Source organism: Acinonyx jubatus, chromosome F2, assembly GCF_027475565.1.
Source record: "Acinonyx jubatus isolate Ajub_Pintada_27869175 chromosome F2, VMU_Ajub_asm_v1.0, whole genome shotgun sequence".
NCBI classification, from domain to species: Eukaryota; Metazoa; Chordata; class Mammalia; order Carnivora; family Felidae; genus Acinonyx; species Acinonyx jubatus.
The window spans coordinates 41,629,707-41,650,273 of record NC_069394.1 but is presented as its reverse complement, the minus strand read 5'-3'; the positions used below and the strand labels follow the sequence as shown (position 1 = coordinate 41,650,273).

The 20,567-nt window shown below is 37.8% G+C and overlaps 1 protein-coding gene across 6 annotated transcripts in view; it reads left to right on the top strand.

Annotated features, from left to right (window-relative positions):
* Positions 1-20,567, top strand: part of ESRP1 (epithelial splicing regulatory protein 1) — a 64,352-nt gene that overhangs the window by 35,652 nt on the left and 8,133 nt on the right. For 2 of the 6 annotated variants that reach the window (XM_015072163.3, XM_027064216.2), the window contains exons 14-15: positions 12,802-12,952; positions 17,352-17,461. The exons of 1 other annotated variant lie outside the window; for it this stretch is intronic. In XM_015072163.3, coding sequence (XP_014927649.1) covers positions 12,802-12,952; positions 17,352-17,426 — 226 coding nt within the window. In that variant the 3' untranslated portion in view covers positions 17,427-17,461. The remainder of the gene's footprint in view (positions 1-12,801; positions 12,953-17,351; positions 17,462-20,567) is intronic. 3 more of the 6 variants (XM_053208112.1, XM_027064215.2, XM_015072164.3) reach the window with 2 other exon arrangements.

Below are 20,567 nucleotides of genomic sequence, written 5' to 3'. Positions count from 1 at the left end.
TTCCTCGCTGCCCTTCACTGCTTGTGCTCTCTCTCAAAAAAAAAAAAAAAAAAAAAAAATTAAAAAAAAATTTGTTCTCTATTAAAGTTTGTATTGATCTTTAAGTACATCTATTTCTGTAGGGCAATTTCACAGAAATGAAATTTTTAATCAAAGATCATGTGTATTAAATTTAAATTAATACTTTCAAATAACCCCTAATATATTTCATTATTTTAATTGACATTTCCCTAATTGTAATGAAATTGCCCACATAAACAAGGTGTTGAAACATGGGAATGTCCTCTTATTTATACTGCAAAATCTAGAATAATTTTTAAAAATGAATTCCAAAAAACTATAAAATAGTTCACAGTTTTGGAATAATACCACTAAACTCTAATCTGACATGACTATAAAGCATTTGAGGCTATTGAAAAATTTCTGCGTAAGTTTTCATGTATATTTTGACCATATTCCCTGATAAATGGAGAAAGTCTTAAGAGAGCACATGTGAGGCTAAAAAAGGATATTAATCAGAAGTGTTGGAGTTTGTGTCTCTTTTTAAAGATTTTTAAATTCCCTACTTTTTTTTTATAAAATATGTCAGTTTGACTTGAAATTAATTTAATGTGTTCATTACTTTAAGAGTTTAAGATGCCAAGTATTTTGCAGAATTTTTAAAGCATGTCCCTCAAAAAGAAGTGATTGGTTTTAACTGTTTAAGATTTTATTATTATTTTTATTTTTATTTTATTTTGACTATTCTCTGCCCCTGACATGGGCCTCGAACCTATGACCATGAGAACAAGAGTTGCATGCTCTACTGACTGAGCCAGCCAGGCACCCTGGTTTTAACTGTTTTTGACTTTCAATTTAACTGAGCAAACTATTACTTAGTACCTCTGTGTGATATCTGTTGGGAACATTAACAAAACCTGGACTCTTTCTGGTATAGAGCAGCTGACGGAGTATGTATATAACCCTGTTCAAAGTCAGTGCCGTCAGTGGTCTCCTTCAGCTCGAGAGCATTTGTCTTTATTTTGTCTCTAACTTGCTCTCTTTAAAAATGTGAAGATAAACTCTCCAGTGGCTACTGCTCTGAGATATGGCATCTTTTATCATAAGGATTTGGGTTTCTTGAGGAACAATTTAAGGAGAAAACATGAATTATTTGTTTGTTTATTTAATGTTTATTTTTGAGAGAGAGTGTGAGCGTGCCCATGCTTGAGCTGGGGAGGGGCCGAGAAAGAGGGAGACACAGGATCCGAGGCGGGCTTTGTGCTGACAGCAGACACAAACTCAAACTCACGAACCTCGAGATCATGACCTGAGCTGAAGTCAGACATTTAAGCAAATGAGCCATCCAGACGCCCCATGAACCATTTAATACTAAATAAGTTTTTGGCAGTTTAAATGTGTGGCTGTGACAATAACATCATGAAGAGTAAGTGAAATAAAAGCATATGTGGTTTTTATTTTCTGTTTATGGACATTCTTTCTCCTCCTTTTTTTTAAGTTTGTTTATTTTGAGAGAGAGAATGTGAGCGAGCACACAGGGGAGGACAGAGAGAGGGGAGAGAGAGAATCCCAAGCAGGCTCCACACTGTCAGTGCAGAGCCCCACGCCTGGTTTGATCTCATGAACCAAACAGTGAGATCATGACTTGAGCTGAGATCAAGAGTCCAACACTTAACCTACTGAGCCACCCAGGCACCCCCAATTCCCCTCTTTTTGGAAGACCGTTCCAGTTCCTTAGTATCCTAGAGCTTAGCCAAGGGTACAAAGAAGTTAGAAAGGCCAATATGTTCATGTCCACCCTGTTTACCACTCAAAACTCTGTTAGATCACACCTTTTCCTCTCCAGTTACATGAAGTCCCACCTTTTATTCTGATCTTTCAGTTTTCTAGGAAAAGCATATTCTCCTTTGCATCAAAGCTGTAGCACCGGTGAAAAATCTGCTTTTTAACTCAATGCCATCTAATTTAAGAAAAGCCAGATTAACATAAATGTCTTTGTATGCATCACCTCACCTTTTGTAGGACACTAAAAAAGTAACATATTCCTTGGACCAAGAAAGAGGACAAGGGATATTTTATTTTATTCATGAGTGTGCTTCATTTGCATGCCCATGTGAAAGATTGGGGGTGGTAGAGATTATTTCTTTCCTGGGATAACCATTTGTTATACAATCAGCTTATTTCTACCTAAGCAATGTAGATTTAGTAATATTGAGGCATTCTGCACTGTTTGCTTTGTTGTACAGCATTATCGTATTCTATTCTGGAATTCTTTGCATTTGAACCAAAAAAAAAAAAAAAACAAAAAAAAAAAAACTACCAAGCCTCTGGGAGATGCCTATATTTCATATTTTCAAACTTAGCTTTTGAAAGAAGTATAATTTAATTCACATGCAATTGTAGTAAATAGTAGGGAGAAATCTCCTATACACCCTACCTAGTTTCTCCCAGTAGTAACATTTACCTTCTAGTCTTTAAGAAGAGCCCAGGTGTAGTAATCAGTATGGGCAACTGCCACACAAAATTCATAAACAGTGCTGAAAATTAACCTTGAGATTATTGATTTCAAATGAAAAAGCCAAGTCAGATCAAAAATTTCCTACATGAAAATTGACTCCAGACTTCACCCTTGCTGGAATTCAAAGAGTCACTTCCGAATACATGGTCTTTGTAACACTGTGGTGTTGATGAATGTTGTTACAAAGGTTGTGCAATAATTTTGGCAAGGGAATATTTCCTAGGTTAATGTGTTATAACTCATCAGAGGGGAGAATGTATTTCATGAATCTTTTCACTTAACCTATTTCTCTAACAGACTACATAATGCTTAGATTTCTCTTTTCAAGAGAAATCTGGCAAGTCTTCAAATTAAGAATATTGTCACACTATGACTACCTTGATTTTGAATGTCATCTGATGACATTAATTTGTGTTACCAATGTTTAGTAGTTTGTAATTAGTAAATGAGGAAGGGTATTATGAGGCTTGTTTTCAACAGAGTGTGTATTATGAGTGTTCTGATGTGGTAGGCATCTTGGCCCCAGTATTTTCTTTCTTTTTTTTTCTTTTAATTTTTTTTTAATGTTTATATTTATTTTTGAGACAGAGACAGAGCATGAGCAGGGGAGGGGCAGAAAGAGAGACACACAGAGTCCGAAGCAGGCTCCAGGCTCCAAGCTGTCAGCACAGAGCCCGACACGGGGCTCAAACCCACAAACCGCGAGACCATGACCTGAGCTGAAGTCGGACACTCAACCGACTGAGCCACCCAGGCACCCCAGCCCCCAGTATTTTCATATATCTTTCCCTGTTCTGCAAGAATTTTTGTAAGACTTACTCAAATACATTGGGTATTACAAAATTAGATATAAATTCGAATCTGGGAAAATAAAGGATAGAAAAGAAATGTTTGGGTAGTCTTGACAATAGACTCTTAGGCTATTGATATGGGAATAACAATCTTGAACTCTGAGCAGGTAGTCAGATGAAAGGAAACCTATATTCAAAACTCCTAACTTCAAAGGAAAGGAAGTCATAACTTCTCAGAAATATAGGTTTTCTCTACATTGGGTTTGAAAAAGGTTTTAACTGGACAGAGAAGACATGGAGTACTGCAGTGGAGGGAATCTTCAACAGCTTTATAATATACTTATTCATGTGTTTCCTTAAGCAGTTTCTTAACACTGTCTCAGTGCAGCTTGTCCCAGCAAGTGGTCATAAATAATGTCTTTACTTCTTGTGTTCTTTTTCCCTTCATTTCCTCTGCCTCTCCTCATTCTTATTGGGGTTGCACCCAGCTCAAGTGCAGTCTCTCCCTTTTTTTTTTTTCTTTTAATATTATTTATTTTGAGGGGGGTAGAGAGAATCCCAAGCAGGCTCCACCCTGTCAGAGTAGAGTCCAATGCAGGGCTTGATCCCACAAACTGAGATCGTGACCTGAGGCAAAAGCAAGAGTTGGACGCTTAACTGAGCCACTCAGATGCCCCTCAAGTGCAACCTTCTTGCTTATGTGCCTACGGTACAATCTTTCCAACCACAGGACCTTTGAGTTCAGTGTTACCTTTTTAGTCCTATCAGTTTTTTTTAACCTTTGTGGCTTCTGAGTAGAATTTACATTGTGGACCTCCTATACGCATGAGACATTGATAAACACTTGCACTTGAGAATCTGAAACCTCACTAAGGGTATAATGGCAGCAAGAACCCAAAACAGTAACGACTGAACGTAAAGATTAAGATGAGTTACTAGTATAATCTTTTGATGGGTAGCTCTTGTTTATGGTTTGTTTGTTTTAACGTTTATTCGTTTTTGATAGAGACAGAGTGTGAGTGGGGGAGGGGCAGTGAGAGGGGGACACAATCTCAAACAGGCTCCAGGCACTGAGCTGTCAGTACAGAACCCGACGCGGGGCTCAAACTCAAGGACCGCGAGATCATGACCTGAGCTGAAGTAGGACACTCAACCGACTGAGCCACCTAGGCGTCCGTCTCATTTATGTTCTTAATTGGAGTGGTTAGAAAATGTCCTGCTTGAATTTCTTGTCTTTTTCTAAATTACTGCCATAAAGCAAATGCACATAATTTCTGTGTTCTCCTTATTCTGTTGTGGCAGAGAAATCCATACATATTTTGAAGCTATTCTTATGTTGAAATTTGTTTCTCTTATCTTTCATAATGTTTTTTAATCTACACAGAATCTGATAAAAGACTTAAAATTTTTTAAAGTTTTATTTACTTAAGTAATCTCTAACACCCCATGTGAGGCTCGAATTTACAACCCCGATATTAAAAGTCTCATGCTCTTCCAAATAAGCCAGCCAGGCACATCCTAAGATTTTTTTTTATAACTCAGTAATTTATGTTCCATGAAAAGCATTGAATATCTCAGACATTGACTATAAATTGGTCTTTAACTCAATTAGCTGAAAAGTTAATGCTATGATTTTTCATATTTATTGAGGCACTTTATATACTGTAAAATTGACCCATTTTATTTTTAAAAATTTATTCAAATTCAAATTAACATACAATGCAGTAGAGTCTTTTATGGGGCACCTAGGTGACTCAGTCTGTTAAGCATCCGACTTCAGCTCAGGTCATGATCTCACGGTTCCTGAGTCTGAGCCCCATGTTGGGCTCTGTGCTGACAGCTTAGAGTCTGGTGCCTGTTTCAGATTCTCTGTCTCCTTCTCTCTCTCAAAAATAAATAAACATTAAAAAAATATTTTTAAAAATCTCTTATGGTTTGCCTCCATCTTTGTTTTTATCTTATTTTTCCTTCCCTTCCTCTATGTTCATCTGTTGTGTTTCTTAAATTCCATATATGAGTGGGGCGCCTGGGTGGCTCAGTCGGTGGAGCGTCCGACTTCAGCTCAGGTCATGATCTCATGGCTTGTGAGTTTGAGCCCCACATCAGGCTCTGATAGCTCGGAGCCTGGAGCCTGTTTTGGATTCTGTGCCTCCCTCTCTCTGCCCCTCCCCTGTTCACACTCTGTCTCTCTCTCTCTCAGAAATAAATAAACATTAAAAAGAATTTTTTTTAATTCCATATATGAGTGAAATCATATATTTGTCTCTCTGACTGATTTCACTTAGCATCCATGTTGTTGCAAATGGCAAGATTTCATTCCTTTTGATTGCTGAGTAGTATTCCACTGTGTATATGTAACACATCTTCATTTGTTAGTTGATGGACATTTGGACTCTTTGCATAATTTGGCTATTGTTGATAGTGCTGCTATAAACATTTGGATGCATGTGCCCCTTTAATTCAGCATCTTTGTCTCATTTGGATAAATACCCAGTAGTGCAACTGATGGATCAGAGGGTAATTCTATTTTTAATTTTTTGAGAAACCTCCATACTGTTTTCCAGAGTGGCTGTACCCAGTTTGCTTTCCCACCAACAGTGGAAAAGGGTTCCCCTTTCTCCACATCTTCTCCAACATCCGTTGTTGCCTGAGTTGTTAATGTTAGCCATTCTGACAGGTGTGAGGTGGTATCTCATTGTGGTTTTGATTTGTATTTCCCCGATGATAAGTGACGTGGCGCATGTTTCCATGTGTCTGTTAGCCATCTGGATGTTTTCTTTGGAGAAGTATCTATTCATGTCTTCTGCCCATTTCTTCACTGGATTATTTGTTTTTTGGGTGTTGAGTTTGAATAGTTCTTTGTAGATTTCGGATATTGACCCTTTATGTGATATGTCATTTGCAAATATCTTCTCCCATTCTGTCGATTGCCTTTTAGTTTTGTTGATTGTTTCCTTTGCTGTCCAGAAGCTTTCTATCTTGATGAAGTCCCAATAGTTCACTTTTGCTTTTATTTCCCTTGCCTCCAAGACAGGTCTAGTAAGGAGTTGCTACAGCTGAGGTCAAAGAGATTGTTGCCTGTTTTCTCCTCTATGATTTTGATAGTTTCCTGTCTCACATTTAAGTCTTTCATCCATTTTGAGTTTATTTTTGTGTATGGTGTAAGAAAGTGGTTTCATTCTTCTGCATGTTGCTCTCCAGCTTTCCCAGCACCATGTGCTGAAGAGTCTGTCTTTTTTCCATTGGATACTCTTTCTTGCTTTGAAAATTGACTCATTTTAAATGTATTTTTAGTGTATTTACAGAGTTGTGCTGCTAATTTTACAAGTTTTATAATCCAATTTTTAGATAATATAACATTCTAATTTTAGAATAACCTATCACCCCAAAAAGAAACCTGGTGACCATTAGTAGAAACTCCTATTCACCTCCCTTCTCCCCCCTTCACTCTCTCCCGTAACCCCATCCCTAAAGAACTACCAACTTATTTTTGGTTTCTATGGATTTGCCTCTTACAGATACTTCATATAAATGAAGTCATACCACATGTGGTCTTTGTGCCTGGCTTCTTTTATGGAGCATGTTTTGAAGTTCATTCATACTGTAGCATTATTCTTTTTTATGGCTAAATAATATTATGGCTAATAATATTTTAGGGATTTACGACATTTAGTTTGTCCATTTATCACTTGTTGGACATCTGAAGGTGTTTTGACTATTAAGTATAATGGTACTGTGTACCTCTACATTCAAGTTTTTGCATGTGTATAAATTTTCAGATTTCTAGTATAAGGTTTACACCTAGGAGTGGGATTGCTGTGTCATACGTTAATTCTAAGTTTAACTTTTGAGAAAGAGCGAAACTGTTGTCCAAAGGAGCTTCACCATTTTACATTTGTTTCTTTTTTTTTTTTATGATGTTTAAATTTTTTAATGTTATTTATTTTGAGAGAGTGTGTGAGCACACACGAGTGGGAGAAGGGCAGAGAGGAAGAGAAACAGAGGATCTGAAGCGGGCTCTGCACCAACAGCAGAGAGCCTGAGGGGGGGACTAAAACTTACAAACAATGAGATTACAACCTGAGCCACCCAGGCACCCCTTAAGACTTTATTTTCAAGCAGTCTCTATACCCAACTTTGGACTGAAACCCACAACCCAAGACCAAGAGTCTAATGTTCCACCAACTGAACCAGCCAGGTGCCCTACCATTTTACATTTCTAACCAGCAATGTATGAGAGTTCAGTTTCTCCACAACCTTTTAATTTTTTTTTTTTAACGTTTATTTATTTTTGAGACAGAGAGAGACAGAGCATGAACGGGGGAGGGTCAGAGAGAGAGAGTGAGACACAGAATCCGAAACAGGCTCCAGGCTCTGAGCTGTCAGCACAGAGCCCGACGCGGGGCTTGAACTCACGGACTGCAAGATCACGACCTGAGCCGAAGTCGGCCGCTTAACCAACTGAGCCACCCAGGCGCCCCTCTCTACAACCTTTTAAACTTGATTTTATTTTAGTCAGTTTTGTAGGTGTGGATTGCTTTCTCATTATAGTTTTGATTTACATTTCCTTAATGGCTATTGATTTTGAGCATCTTCATATGTGCTTATTATCCTTTTGTATATTTTCTTTGGAGAAATGTTCAAATCTCTTGTGCATTTTAAAACTGGATTAGTCTCCTTACTGTTTTTCAGTGGTAAGATTTCTTTATATATTCTAGATGAGAGACCTTATTAAGGTGTGATTTACAAATACTTTTTCTCAGTCTGTGGGTTATCTTCATTTTCTTAATGATGTCTTTTAAAGCACAAAAGTTTTAAATTTTGATGAAGTACAATTTATCAGTGTCTTATTTTCTCACTTACAGTTTTGTTGTAATATATCACCCAAGTTTCTGGAGATTTACTACATATTCTTGCAAGAGTTCTATAATTTTACTTTATTTTTTTAAGTTTATTCATTTATTTTGAGAGTGAGTGAGAGAATCCCAAACAGGCTCTGTGCTCTCAGCACAGAGCCCAATGCAGGGCTTCATCCCACGAACCATGAGATCATGACCTGAGCCAAAATCAAGAGAGTCAGTCACTCAACTGACAGAGCTACCCAGGGGCCCCAGAGTTCTGTAATCTTTGCTCTTAATTTAGGTGTCTTATTCAACTTGGATTAATTTTTTGTATGATATGAGATAGAGGCCTAAATTCATTCTTTTCCATGTGGGTATTACATTATTTCAGCACCATTTATTGGAAAGACAACAGACATGCTTTGTTTTATTGTGTTTTGCTCTCTTGTACTGTGTAGATACTGTGTATTTCTTTTTTTTTTTTTTAAAGAAATTTTTTTTAATGTTTATTTTTGACAGAGAGAGAGACAGAGCATGAGTGGGGGAGGGCTGGAGACAGAGAGGGAGAGACACAGAATCCGAAGCAGGCTCCAGGCTCCGAGCTGTCAGCACAGAGCCTGATGTGGGGCTCAAACTCACAGACTGCGAGATCATGACCTGAGCCGAAGTCGGACACTCAACTGACTGAGCCACCCAAGTGCCCCTGTGTATTTCTTTTTTAATGTTTATTTATTTTTGAAAGACAGAGCACGAGCAGAGGAAGGGCAGAGAGAGGAGGGAGACAGAGTATCCAAAGTAGGCTCCATGCTGTCAGTGCAGAGCCCAACGTGGCGCTCAAACTGGGAGACCATGACCTGAGCCCAAATCGAGTTGAATGCCCAACTGAAAAAGTCACCCAGGTGCCCCTCGGTACTGTGTTGTTTTTGTTTTGTTTTGTTTTGTTTTTGTTTTTAACAAATTGAAGGTGTATAGCAATCCTGCATCAAGCAAGTCTGTCGGCACCATTTTCTCAACAGCATTTGCTCACTTTGTTTCTCTGTCACATTTTGGCAATTTTTGAAATATTTTGTAGTTTTCTATAATTTTATTTGTTATGATCTGTGATCAGTAATTATAACTAGCTGAAAGTTTAGGTGATACTTAGCATTTTTTAGCAATAACGTATTTTTAGGGACGTCTGAGTGGCTCAGTTGGTTGAGTATCCAACTCTTGATTTTGGCTTGGGTCATGATTCTGGGTTGGTGGGATCAAGCCCCGAGATGGGCTCCATGCTTAGCATGGAGCCTGCTTAAGATTCTCTCTCTCTCTCTCTCTCTCTCTCTCTCTCTCTCTCTCTCTCTCTTCCAACTCATGCTCCCTCTCTAAGGTAAAAAATAAGTGAATAAAAATTTAAAACTTCTAAAAAATAGTTATTAAAAAAAACTTTAATGTTTGCTTATTTTTGAGAGAGAAAGACGGTGTGAGTAGGGGAGAGGCAGAGAGAGGGAGACAGAATCTGAAGCAGGTTCCAGGCTCTGAGCTGTCAACACAGAGCCTGATGTGGGGCTCGAACTCATGAACCAAGAGATCATGACCTGAGCCAAAGTCAGACGCTTAACCAACTGAACCATCCAGATGCCCCCCAAAATAGTTATTTTTAAATTAAGGTGTGTTTTTAGACCTCATGGCATTGCACACACTTAGTAGACTGCCGCATAGTCTAGACAAAACTTGTATATGCACTGGGGAACCAAAATATTCATTTGACTCTATTTATTGTGATGTTTACTTTATTGCAGTGGTCTGGAACCAAACCCACAGCATCTTCAAAGTTTGCTTGTATTCTTTCCTCACCAAATTGTCTTGGAATCTTTGTCAAAATTCAAATGACCATAAATGTAAGGGTTTATTTCAGGCCACCCAATTCAATTCCACTGATCATTGCCTACCCTTATGGGAGTATCACACCATTTTGATCACGGTAGTTTTATAGCAAGTTTTAAATTTAGCAAACATAACTCCTACTTTGTTCTTTTTCAAGAGAGTATGGCTCTTCTGGGTCCTTTGCATTTCTGTGCACATTTTAGGTTCAGTTTTGTTGATTTTTGTAAAAAAACAAAAAAAAACAAAAAAAAAACAGTTGAGATTTTGATAGCTTGTGAATTGAATCTGTAGGTCAATTTAGACAAGATTGCCATTTTAACCATATTAAGTCCTTTGTTTATGAACATGACTGTCTTTCCTTGTGTTTAGATCATCTTTTGTTTTCAAATAATGTCTTTTAGTTTTCAGTAAGTCTAACTATTCCTTTTTAAATTTTTTTCCTAAGTGTTTTTTTTTTTTTATTGCTATTGTGAATAGAATTGCTTTCTTAATTTCATTTTTGTGTTTTCACTGTAGTGTATAGAAATGCAATTGATCTATTATATGTGTCGATCTTGTATTTTGTTACCTTGCTGCACTGGTTTTTTCTACCTTGTTTTTAGTAAATTCTTTTTTATTTTCTACATAGAGGTTTACCTTGTCAATATCTTGTCATTTTTTAATAAGTTATTTTTGTTGATTCTGATTTCAATAATCTGAAAGACCTTTGCATTTAGGTTGATAGAAAATTCTTATTCTCATTTCCTGTCAGGTACATACACAATTATTTAATTTTCCTTAAGATGCCTTGTGTACAGCAGAAATCCTAGTGCAAAAATAAGGATGTGATTCCGAGTTTAGGGTTCCTGAAAATAGGTGTTACCTTATAGATACTGAACATAATTGTCACTTATAATGTTACATTTCTAGTTGGATAACTTTTATCTATTTTGTCTTGTTTGTATTTTGAAGGTACTAGACACCTGGATTTAATTTATAGGAGATCGTTAGCCAAAGGTATAGAATGTGCCAGGACAGAGTCATAGAAGTAAGTTGTATACTGTGGGAACAATCTGACTCTACTAGTTAGTAGGAAAAACCTAGTTACTCCATTAAATACACAGAGAAGTCTTGGTGGTTTTTGAGAATGAGTTATCAGGCATTTGACATGAGCACATATGGTCTTTGAATGAATGGTGGTTAAAAACTCTGGGTGGTTCTGGTTTGGTGAAGAGCTAACTAGTTGTGTGACCTTTGGGAAATAATTTAACTCTTAGTTTCTGTTTCTACCTCTGTGAAAACGATGAAGTATGTCTGAGTGATTGCTAAAGTTCTACTCAGGCATAAATTTCAGCATTCCCTCTGTATCTGCTCTTATAGTTGCATATAGATTGACTGTTAGTCTCTAAATAGACTTTCCCCACACAAAGTTAGAAACATCTCCCAACTATCTTTAATATGCACATAAGTTGAGGATCACTGCTTTATAGACTTAAAAGATTAAGGGCAGCTTGATGTCAAGTAATTTTTTCACGCTCTGATATTTTAAAAATGATGGAATGATGGTTATGGAAATAACAAGAATGAGGTAACAAATTATTTTATGATTTATGGAGTAACTTGGTATGTTACATTATTGAATCCGAAGAACAATTATGTGAAACTAGGAAAGTGCTATTATCCCCATTTAGCAAATGATGAAATTGAAGTTCAGAGAAATTAAGTGACTTGCTCAAAGTTTCTGTACTAATAAAAAAAAAAAAAAATGGAGTCTGGAACTATATGCACATCTGGCACCATTCCTATTAACCCATCAGTTAGGATTATGTAGGATAAATAATCTCAGATTCTTAGCCCTTCCATTATGTGTTTACTGGTCTTTGAAGTTGGATAATTACCTACTTAGATTTAGAAGATTGAATAATCTAAAGCTGTGGGTCTTTATTGATCCTTAAGCTACTAACATCTTTATAATTTTTCTCTATGTATTTTCAATTATGGGTATCTGGCCACTGTGATGGAAAACAAATTGGGTAGGGGGGCAGGGTGAAACTAATTTCAAAATATGGTAATCACTTGCGTTGCCACATAAAGAATAATTATGTATTCACTTGGCTTGTTCTTCTTGGTGGTAATTGCTGCAGATAGCACGGAGAGGACACAAGCATCAATTTTCCCTTTGTGTTAATGGTGATTGATTTAGCTTGTTATGCATCCCTTCCAATTTACCCACTTCGCTACCTTTTTTTCCAATCAAGGTTGGAAGAACTAATTCATGAGTGCTATAGTACTTTGTGTTTTATGCTGTACAATTGCTTGTATATGTGGGTAGAACCGTCTATTCTTTGGAGCAATAACTTTGGATTTTTTTCTCTTTTTCTTTTCCTTTTGGTCACTGTGGCTGTGGTTCCTATTAGTGCTTTGAATTCATGCATTTTCATGCCTAACTATTCCTGGCAACTACCCAGTTAATCATCAATGAGCTGGGCTTTGGAAGTGGTGCTTTGTGGTTGAGTGACTACGAAGGCTTAATTCTCTCTTTCCTGTCCCTTTAAGAATCTCAGAACTGGATCTCTGGGGAAGACTTGCACTTAAGTCTATATTAACCCTTTTGCTTTTCAACTTTGGACTTTTGTGGAAACGTGGGACAGACTAGCTATGGTATTCTTACCTGTCTTGGGACAGATAACTGAGAATTCTAAGAAAGATCACCTTGAGGAAGTCTGTTTCCTTACATAACTGATGCTTTTAGAATAAATATTGGACATTGTCTATTCCTATTGGTTCACTGTGCTTTCTCTCCCTTTAGCCCCCCAGGTTCGCCCAATAGTCTTGGCTACTTCCCTACAGCTGCTAATCTTAGCGGTGTCCCTCCACAGCCTGGCACGGTGGTCAGAATGCAGGGCCTGGCCTACAATACTGGAGTTAAGGAAATTCTTAACTTCTTCCAAGGTTACCAGGTCAGTAGCTTGAAGAAGAAAATACACAGTGCCCTTATTACTTAAGTTGATTTGCCTAAAGAATGCAGCCAGGAAAGAGCAGATTTTCTGAACCTCATGTGTGCATATGCTAATAGGTTTGCTTATAGAGGCAAAAAGAACCAGAGGCAAAGTCAGGGGGACTAGTTTTGAGTGCTATTTTCTTTTTCTTTTTTTTTTTTTAAATTTTTTTTTTAATGTTTGTTTATTTTTGAGACAGAGAGAGACAGAGCATGAACGGGGGAGGGTCAGAGAGAGGGAGACACAGAATCTGAAGCAGGCTCCAGGCTACGGGCTGTCAGCACAGAACCCGACGCGGGGCTCGAACTCACGGACTGTGAGATCATGACCTGAGCCGAAGTCAGACGCCCAACCGACTGAGCCACCCAGGCACCCCTTGAGTGCTATTTTCAAACTCACCCATTTGACAAGATTAGGACTTTTCCAGGCTACTCTAATTGTCTCAATATAATCTGTTGGTGCTCTTTTTGAAAATTGGGCTACTTTGGGAAAGCTCTTCAGGGTACACAGCAATGTGGGTCTTTTCATCTAGAATAGGATTGGCTAAGAAGGAGTTTTCCTCTAATTCTTGACTACCCCCCCCCCCAAAAAAAAGTACTTAAACATGCAATTTGAGTATGTAAAAAGTAGTCAAGGCCTCTCTACCTAACCTGGAAAAAACAAAGGAGACTCAATGAATCTTTAGATGCTAACTCATTAAAATGAGCTGTAGGATATTTGGTGAGCCTTATATGAAATGATCTGTGATAATTCTTGTGAAACGAATGTTGGCTCTTACCAACTTTTTCTGCCACTGCCTATGTCCATCAATTGTTTTCCGACTCAAGTTACGAAATGAGATGTTTCTTGGTAAACTCTATAAGAGCTCTGTAAGAGTGAGCAAAATCTCCTCATTGCCATCTCCTCTGAGCAGAGACCTTTCTTTCCTCGAATCACATAATTACCTAGAACCCAAATTCCTTTCTTGCAATACCTAAAAATCAGTATCTTGAAACTCTTTTATTGTATTAATAGCAAAAATTATCTTTCTTCTTGAAGCTGAACTTTGCTTGAGTCTCTAGAGCCAAGAAGTATTTATGGACATAATCATCAAACCTAAAATAGGCCTTGAGCATTTGCAGTACAGAGTTGTAAGGATTATGCCTACAGAGGCTGTTTCACCATTGGAATGGGTTTACAAGCTTGGCGTCCATGAATCCTGGAGGATTGTGGAGCTCGTCTAAAATTATCTCTGTGGGGATGCCCCAAGCCTACCAAGTTATTGTAATGTTCTTATGGGCTTTTAAAATTGAAAGTGTATTTTCTGGCAAATGAAGAATATCTAATGAAGGTTAGACAAAAGTTATTTTTTGTTATTGCCTGGCTTAACACAGTCATACCGGAAGTAAGAGGTCTTTAGAGATCAGTAGATCTTTTCCCCTTATCTATGGAGAAAACATTCCAAGACACCCAGTCGATGCCTGAAATTGCAGATAGAATCAAACCCTGTAATTTCTTTTTTCCTATCCCTACCTACCTGTGATAAATTCTAATTCAAAGACAGAGATTAACAATAATAAAGCAGAACTGTAATAAAAGGGATGCGAATGTGGTCATTCTCTCTCAAAATATCTTACTGTACTACATTTACCCTTGTTGTGATGATGTGAAAAGATAAAATGCCTGTGTGGTAAGATGAAGTGAGGTGAATGACGTACGCATCGTGATGTAGTGTTAGGATTGTGTTAGGATCATTTGCTTCTGGTCAGTCCAGAGTAACTGAAACTGCTGATAAGGGCGACTATTGTACATACTTTGCTTCTTCCCTAAACCATTATGCTGCCTATTGGGAGCTCTTGCAGGGGGGGAAACAGTTACTCTAAACTTCACATAAGATTCATGAGATTCTGAAAGGAATAGAGAATTTTACTGAAGGCTATTGAGGAGGTTGCTTAATAAACTTTTGAGTTTGTGTTTTCTCCCAGTGTTTTCCAATTCTGGAAAGTACAAGCAAAGTTTCAGGCTCTAAAAGTCAGCTGATTTTCTATTTTGAAGTCAATTAATTTTCTATTTTGTTTTGACTGGTCAACATTTAGCTTTGCAATGACTAGAATTAAGAGGTCATACACATAAATTGGTTGTGAGATTAAGCAAAATTGCTCTTATTATGAAGTGTTCTCTGGCTGGCTTTTGTGGGTATTCTACCAGAAACAAGTAAAAGCAGTTATTTCTAGATTTATAGCTACAAGATTGATGTGCTTCAAAGTTGCAGTTTATACCAGTTTACCTTCTAGTATCTTCTAGGGAATCATTGAAGGCTGGAGTAGAGTTACCTGGTATAATCAGAAGTAAGAAGATCGTACAAAATTATTTGATCTCAAGGAATTTGGCCTTCATTGCTGAAGTGCTTGGAGTTCATGACCTGGTTCAACCAATTAGGATTACGTAGGAACTAGGAGCACCTGTCTGGTTCAATCAGTAGACCATGCGACTGTTGATCCCAGGGTTGTGAGTTCAAGCCCCACATTGAGCATAAAGCTTCCTTGAAAAAAAAGAAAAGAAAAAGATTATATATAAACCTCACTTATCAAATTAAGTATATCAAATTATTCCAATGTCTTTAGTAATTTGAGTTTTAAGGCAGTTACAAAATCCAAAATCTTTTGTATCCTAATTTTATATCACTCTTACATGAAGGCTCATACATTCAGTCTTTGAGAGTCTATGTCTATTTTTTTGTTTGTTTGTTTTTAATGGTTTTGTTTTTTAAGTTTTTATTTATTTTTGAAAGAGAGAAAGAGAGAGAATGAATCACAAGCTTGATTGAATGAATCACACAGGGCTTGAAACCGTGACCCTGAGATCATGACCTGAGCTGAGATCAAGACTCGGATACTTATGGGACTGAGCCACCCAGGTGCCCGAAGAGTCTGTGTCTTCTTATTTTTTCTGTCCTTAATTATTTTGGTAATAGTCCCTAGCTATAGGAATCCAGATTGGGTGTAGATTTACCATAAGACAAAATCAGTAGAGTGTGACTTAAAACCGTGTTCTCTTAAGTATATTTTGTATTTATTTTTATTTACAGTGTATTCATTGCTGTTGATGTATTGGGAGGTTTTCATTTTATTTCTGGTTATGTAATATATTCATATAATAAAGCAAATACTTAGTAATAATTGGTTGAGTGAAATCTCTTGATAGTTTCCAATTCTGCCTTCTAAAAAACATCTCAAGATAATAATGGCATATGTCATTTCCTATAAACATTATATTTAAACATAATTTTTGGATATATGTTTCTCCTACCCTTAGCAAAATTCCTTCTACTTCGACGTAATTTTTCTATACTTCACACTTGGTGGTAGTGGGGAAGGGGGTATGAAGCCAGAGAGGGCAAGGATTTACAAAAAGGGAAGAATTCTGATGTCCAAAACAAAGTGCAGCACATGGGTTCTGCTATCAATTTTGTAATTTTGTAGGGGCACCTGTCTGGCTCAGTCAGAAGAGCATGCTACCCTTGATCTCAGATTTATGAGTTTGAGCCCCACGTTGGGTGTAGGGAATACTAAAATAAATAAATAGGTAAACTTTTAAAAAATCTGTGATTTTATAAAGTTAAAGTGCCTGGGTTGGGCCCATTTTGGTAAATGAGATTTATAGAATGAGGACTGAATACATGAAGACAAACTACCATGAAAATATTTGATCAGGAGAATGTCATTCTGGTCGTGAAAATAAACCTGTATCTATATTTGATGGGCCTCTTATTCTGGACTCTCTGGTCTCCTTACATAATTCTTATAACTTGATTTGCCATTTGCTTTATCCTTTACTGTTAATACTTTGCATTTTTAATGGTTTTAGTTTTTGTTTTTTCTCAGAATACTGACTTTAATCAGTATCTCTTTAAGCCTCTTGCCGCTATTATGTTTATCTGCTGTCTGCTTGAGAGAATTAGGTTGATATTACAAATACAATATTTAAAGTTCACAGAGTTGCTTGCTTGCAGATGCTGGGCTTATTGGACAATACTTTGCAAATAGTTGGTACTCAAACTATTTTATATCTAGTCACACCTGTGATATCATGGAAACTACTGTTAGCACGATCTGACGTGTTTGTTGTTTATTGTGTTATGGGTTCTTTATCCCTGTGTTCACTCTAACTAACCCCTTCCCTAAAAGAAGGTTTTATTAAGTAGGAAGTGGTGACTTGGGATTAGTTGTTACATATGTGGCTCTTACCAGCATTTGAGCTTGTTTCCTACATTCTGAATGTCGTATAGTACTGTCCGTAGATCTATTCAGTTGAAATGCTAATCGTCCATAGTGGCAGTTTGTCCATCTTATGATCCTGTTTGTTCTAACTTGCATTGTAGTACGCAGCCGATGATGGACTTGTACACACAAATGACCAGGCCAGGACTCTACCCAAAGAATGGGTTTGTATTTAAGGGCCCCAGCAGTTAGACCATCCTCAGAAAAGAAGGTAAGGCGCTATGATGTGAAAGCTCAATCATAAAGGGCCAAATAGAGATCGAGAATCTGAATGTATTTTTTATGAGTCGCGTAAGAAGTTCCCCCTTTTCTTTAGTATGATGTAGGAGTGACAGAGATTCTGGAAGAATTGGGAGACTGGAATTCAGTGTGTCATCCAAGGAGACAGTATCTTAGAAACATTTATGGATCGTAGTTGTATGTTATTTGGGGGTAAGGGAAAACTTGTCAATTTAGAAATTCATTTGCTAGATTTAATGTGGAATACAGTTTGGGTATGCTTTTTTGTTGTTTTAATTTAGGTAAAAATCATAACAATCTACCATTAAAAAAAATTTTTTTTTAACATGTATTTACTTTTGAGAGAGAGACAGAACATGAGTGGGGGAGGGGCAGAGGGAGGGAGACACAGAATCAGAAGCAGGCTCCAGTCTCTGAGCTGTCAGCACAGAGCCCGATGCAGGGCTCTAACACACGAATGGTGAGATCATGACCTGAGCCGAAGTAGGACACTTAACTGACTGAGCCACCCAGGCACTGCCCCTAAAATCCATCATTATTATAAGTATACAATTCAGTGGCAGTTAGTATATTCATAACATGTGCAACCACCACGTCTATCTAGTTCCAAAACACTTTCATCACCCCAAAAGAAAACCCCAAACCCATTAAGCAGTATCTCCCTATTTTCTTTCCCTATAGACCCTGGAAACACCATTCCTGTCTGCGTGGATTTGCCTTTAGTGCATATTTCATAAAAATGGAATCCTACAATATGTGGCCCTTTTGTGTCTGGCTTCTTTCACTTCCCAGGTTTTTGAGGTTCATCCTTGTTGGAGCCTGTATCAGTACTTCCTTTCTTTTCATTGTTGAATAACATTCCATTGTATGGATAGACCGCATTTTTTATTCATTCCTCTTTTGATAGACATTTGAGTTGTTTCTGCCTTCTTGCTATTGTAAATAGTGCTGATATGAACATTTACGTACAAAGATTTGAGTACCTGTTTTTTAATTCTCTTGGGTATGTATCTAGGAGTGGAATCACAGAGTCCTATGGTAATTCTGTTGAGTGGACTTTTTTCCCATTTCATTTTTTTTAATGGTGGTAAAGTATACATAACATAAAATTAACCATTTTTAAGTGTATGGTTCAGTGGCATTAAGTACAGTCACATTATTATGTAACCATCACCACCATCTATTGTCATCATCTCAAACTGACACTCCCCTCTTCCCTCACACCCTGGAAACTACCTTTCTACTTCCTGTTTCTATACATTTGACTATTCTAGGTAACTCAAAAATAGAATAACCTAATATTTGTCTTTTCATGATTAGCTTATTTCCATTAGCATAATTTTTTTTTAATGTTTATTTTTGAGACAGAGCATGAGCAGAAGAGGGGTGGAAAGAGAGGGAGACACAGAATCCAAGGCAGGCTCCAGGCTCTGAGCTGTCAGCATAGAGCCCGACGCAAGGCTTGAACTCGTCAACCACGAGATCATGACCTGAGCCGAAGTCGGACGCTCAACCGACTGAGCCACCCATGTACCCCCATTAGCATAATGTTTTCAAGGTTCATTGTCTAAATCTAGAGTAAAGGAATCCTGATAGTTTTTGAAAATAGTTTTTTAATTGGTAACCTTTTCTTAAAGGATATTGGCTTTCATTAACTAACTTGAACTTAAATAAAAACTTCGGGGGTGGGGTGGGGCACATGGGTGGTTCAAGTGGGTTAAGCGTCTAACTTCCACTCAGGTCAGATCTCATAGTTTATAAGTACAAGTCCCACATCAAGCTCTCTGCTGTCAGCACAGAGCCCACTGCAGATCCTCTGTCTCCCTCTTGCTCTGCCCCTACCCTACTTGCAAGCGTCCTCCCTCCCTCCCTCTCTCCCTCCCTCTCTTTCTCTCAAAGATAAACATTTAAAAAATACACACATACATACATACTTGGAAGGGAAAAAAAGGATACTGGGTTTCTGTGTGAGCTTGCTCTAGAGATGGCATTGTGGGGACATGGTCAGGAATTGCTGTAACTTAATTCCTTCATTTTTTGTTGTTGTTGGATTTAGTTTCCTGGTATGCCACTTTAAAATTTTGTTACTGGGGCACCTGGGTGGCTCAGTCAGTTGAGCGTCCGACTTTGGCTCAGATCATGATCTCATGGCTCGTGAGTTCAAGCCCTGTGTCGGGCTCTGTGCTGACACCTAGGAGCCTGGAGCCTGTTTCGGATTCTGTGTCTCCCTCTCTCCCTGTCTCTCTCTCTCTCTCTCTCTCTCTCTCTCTCTCAAGAATAAATTAAACATTAAAATAAAATAAAATTTTGTTACCATTTTCATGGTTGAGGACCCTATGGGCCTTAACTATATGAGTTCTAAATTGGAAAGTGTGGTTGCCAATAGTACAATATTGTCCTTGAGAAATGACAATTGGGGTCTTAGGCTCTCGTTCTGAAGTTGTAGAAACCCCAGTTCTGGGATGGAAGTGATGATTCTCTGCTATTTTCTGTGAGATTTCAAGATATCTTGGGTACTAAAGAACATTGTGCCCAGATACTTTGCAGTGGGTATGGGGTATTTTCTAGTTTAGTTCACAGGAATGAGAGCACATTATTCTAGCCTTTTGATACTCTTTTTGATCCATACTTCATCATTTGAAATGTTCTTTATTCAACTTCTTAATGCTGTTTATGAACGTGATAAGCATATTCTTCTATATCATAAAATGAATATATTGAATGAGAAATGACTAGAGGGGTGACTGGGTGGTTCAGTCAGTTGAGTGTCTGACTTCAGGCACTCCCAAGGTCATGATCTTGGGGTTCCTGGGTTCAAGCCCCTCGTGGGACTTTGTGCTGACAGTGGGGAGCCTGCTTCAGATCATCTCCTTCCTTCTCTCTCTCTGCTCCTCCCCTGCTTGCACACACGCTCTCAAAAATAAATAAACATTAAAATCTTTAAAAAGAAAAAGAAGAAATGACTAGACGTGGAACTTTGTTCTTTTTTAAAAATGTTACTTACTTTGAGAGAGCATGTGAGCATGCACACACATATGAGACAGGGAGGAAGAGAGAGAGGGAGAGAGAGAATCCCA